Below are 3193 nucleotides of genomic sequence, written 5' to 3'. Positions count from 1 at the left end.
AGCAGGGCTTTTCTCTCCAGTATCCTGGTTGATATTTAATCCTTCAAACAGCACCATTAAAATAGATTATCTGGTTATCACATGGTTGTTAGGGTCTTTTGTTACTCAAATTGGCTGTTACATTACAATAATGATCACACTTCAAAAAGTACTTCATTGACTGTTAAGTATTTCGGAACATCCTGAGGTTGAAAGGCACCACATAAATGCAAGTCTGCCTTTTTTTCAGCCCTGATACCTATTTCATTTTTCGTAAAAATTATACAGGAACACAACTGATTTCTCCGACAAAATACGAAAGCTAAAGCAAAGCTTTGTATGAATACACATTTTATTTCAAAAAAAGACGATGTACAGACAATCATCTCTTGTTCTGGCTTTCAAACACATCTATCTCAATGATCAAACAACACAGCTAAAAAATAAATAGCTTTAGAACTGAAATTATACACGAGGAATCAAGTAAAGCAGAAGACTACTTTTTCCAAAAATTCCAAATGGATTTAACTGACCATAAAATGGAATTACACTAACATGCCATTGAGATTTTTCCAGCTTTTCATTGATATTCATTACAAAAAAAAACACTTGCATCCCTAGTCTACTACAAAACAGTTAAAGTCCTAGATGTAGTTTTATTTAAAATATACAGCTTTAGAAAATTCTTCCGTTTTCAAAATCGTTGAACATGGACATAGACATAGAAACAGTTTGCACCCGGTAAGTTCAAACGTAGCAAAAGATTCCAACTTCTGTGAGAGAGCACGCAGGGAGAGAGAAAGAACGAGGAAGAGAGAAAAAAAAAAGGGAAAAAAAGAACCTTCTAGTATTACCGTTATATATTAGCAACTTTGACTATTCACATCTTTGAATCCTGGCATTTACTTATTGCACATGCCTTAGTTTATTAAAAGCATTTTTAAAGGGTGTTTCTCAGCAATCAGCCATGGCCAAAATAGTGACATAACATTTTGTGTGTATAAAATGTCATTCTTTTTGTAATAAAATAACACTGGGGAAAAAAAAGTGTCTCCTACCCTCTCCCCCAAAAATGTTTCTCTCCCACTTTGTTTTTTTTTTAAAAGGCTGACTGAAAACTGGCTACAAGCACTCCTGTTTTTCTTAATGCAGTGGAGAAAGCTAGCACTTTCCCTCCAAAATCAGTTTAATGCAACTAATACTGAAGACTGGGTTTTATGTTTGATCACCTGAGAAGCCAACTTTGACCAGCTTAAAATACAGTACATAGGCAAACTCTTTTGGCAGCGTCAGAATCAGCCTGGAGTTAACCCCTCTGTCTGCTTAACCATTACTTATTAAGAAAGAAGCTGTAACCCCGCCCCCTCAAATGGACACTTTGACAGTGCCCAAACTCTTTGAATCTGCACCTTATTGAAACGTGTCCTCAGACAGAGTCATAAGCTGTCTGAGCGAAAATGTTGTCTTCTAAACCCAAATATATCTTCAGACTTGAACAAACTCACCCCTCCCATCTCTTCTCTCAAGTTTTCAAACCAATCCTATAACATGGGAATAGTCATCAGGCTGAATGATGTCTTGCAATCACATAGCCTGCAAAGTCCCCAAGTGAGAGAATCAGATGGCTCTGTGACCATAGATACCGAAACTATGGCAAGTCAACAGTTAAAAAAACAACATTGTAGAGGTATTCTTCGTCTCCCTGAAGTGGGCAGACCCAGTATCTAAATATCATGCCAATTCACGCATGCACAGTAGGCAATGTTCATAATGCACAGTGGAGAAATCTCAAAAGTACCTCAGAAATTTTGGTTCTCGAGCAACTTGTTTGTATCACAATATATACGCATGTGTATAAAAAAAAAGCTTTCGATGATAAAGCAGGAGCAACTGGCCTATTTCCCTCCAGTCTATGTTCATGCTATAATTTTTTGAGGGATCTCCACAGAAGCTCTGAGGAAGATGGAATTGTCCCTGATGTAGTTCCTCTTTTTGATCTCCTCATGCGAAATGAATTTGGGATACCCAAAGCCAAGTGTGCTTTCATCCATGGAGTTCCTGGAGTTTAGAGGCTTCTGGAAGTTCTTCCAGTTGGGGTCAGGGGTGAAGGTTTCTGTGATGTGCTGAGGCTTTGAGAGCGATGGGTCACTCTGGTCCATAATGGAGAAGGTCACCTTGTATGAGAAAGGCCACTCCAGCAGGTTGTCATATTCGCCCGGCAGGACACGGATGTAGACGGACAAGTGGGTCCCCTCCCCACTCCCATTTCCATTGAGGAACGCAGACACTTGCAGCTTGTAGCCATAGCGGTGGGTGTAAAACGGGGGGCTGAAAAACTCATAGTTGTTGCGCAATTTGGCTTCCTGCATCTTACGCGAGTAGTCGGTTATTTTCCAGATTAGGACACCATCACTGCCAACCGAGAGCTCCTCCACTTCCCGCCGTAGCTCCAAGATATCCTGGCGCTGACGATTCACAAGGCTGCACATTATGTTCAGATGCACTTTCATGCTTTCATCAATGTGTCTGCTCATTGCAATCTTGTGGCACTACAGTGGAAGACACAAAAGATCAATTAGCTAGATCCTAAGCTTGTTTTCTTGCAGTTCACATTCCAGTTTGAAGTTACAGAAGACAGAATTTCTTTCATATGCAAAATGATAAAAAATCAAAAGGCAGCATCAAACTGCACAAGTCAACCATTGATCCCCCTGATTTTCTCCCATCATTTCCAGAGGTTGCCTGTTGCTAGGATATGGTTCTTCTGGTAGTTTAAACAAGGTGGCCACTTAGATGGTGATCTAAGATGACTCATCAGGATGTCTGACCATGGGGATGAGGGGTGTTGTAAGATAAGAACCCAATGTTGACCAAAAATATTTTCCAGCAATTTTGTTTGGTGGGAGTGAGGGACAGCAGGATACCCACAATCTGCATTTGGAACCAGAAGGCTCACCAGGTTGATTCCTGGGATGAAGAGGTTGTCTTAAAGGAAAAAGGTTGAGCAGTTTGGTTTTATACCCATCAGAATTCAGAACAGATGTGATCCAATTAAAACATAAGATTCCAAAGGGGCTTGGCAGGATGTTTCCCTTCATGGTGGAGTCTAGAATTAGGGAGCAGTTTAAAAATAGGGGGTTACTCATTTAAGATGGAGAAGAGGAGGAATTTATTCTCTTGGGAGGAGAGGTGGTGGGGGGTGGGGAGAGAGAGG

The 3193-nt window shown here is 40.4% G+C and overlaps 1 protein-coding gene across 1 annotated transcript in view; it reads right to left on the bottom strand.

Annotated features, from left to right (window-relative positions):
* Positions 1-313: 313 nt before the first annotated feature.
* Positions 314-3193, bottom strand: part of LOC121283388 (TNF receptor-associated factor 4-like) — a 98442-nt gene continuing 95562 nt past the window's right edge. Inside the window, exon 7 of the mRNA XM_041197909.1 lies at positions 314-2528. Within this exon, the coding sequence (XP_041053843.1) occupies positions 1896-2528 (633 nt within the window). The 3' untranslated portion in view covers positions 314-1895. The remainder of the gene's footprint in view (positions 2529-3193) is intronic.

This window comes from Carcharodon carcharias, chromosome 10 (genome assembly GCF_017639515.1).
Source record: "Carcharodon carcharias isolate sCarCar2 chromosome 10, sCarCar2.pri, whole genome shotgun sequence".
Taxonomy (NCBI): Eukaryota; Metazoa; Chordata; class Chondrichthyes; order Lamniformes; family Lamnidae; genus Carcharodon; species Carcharodon carcharias.
Note: the sequence above shows the minus strand (reverse complement) of the source record. Positions and strands in the feature narration are given on the sequence as shown.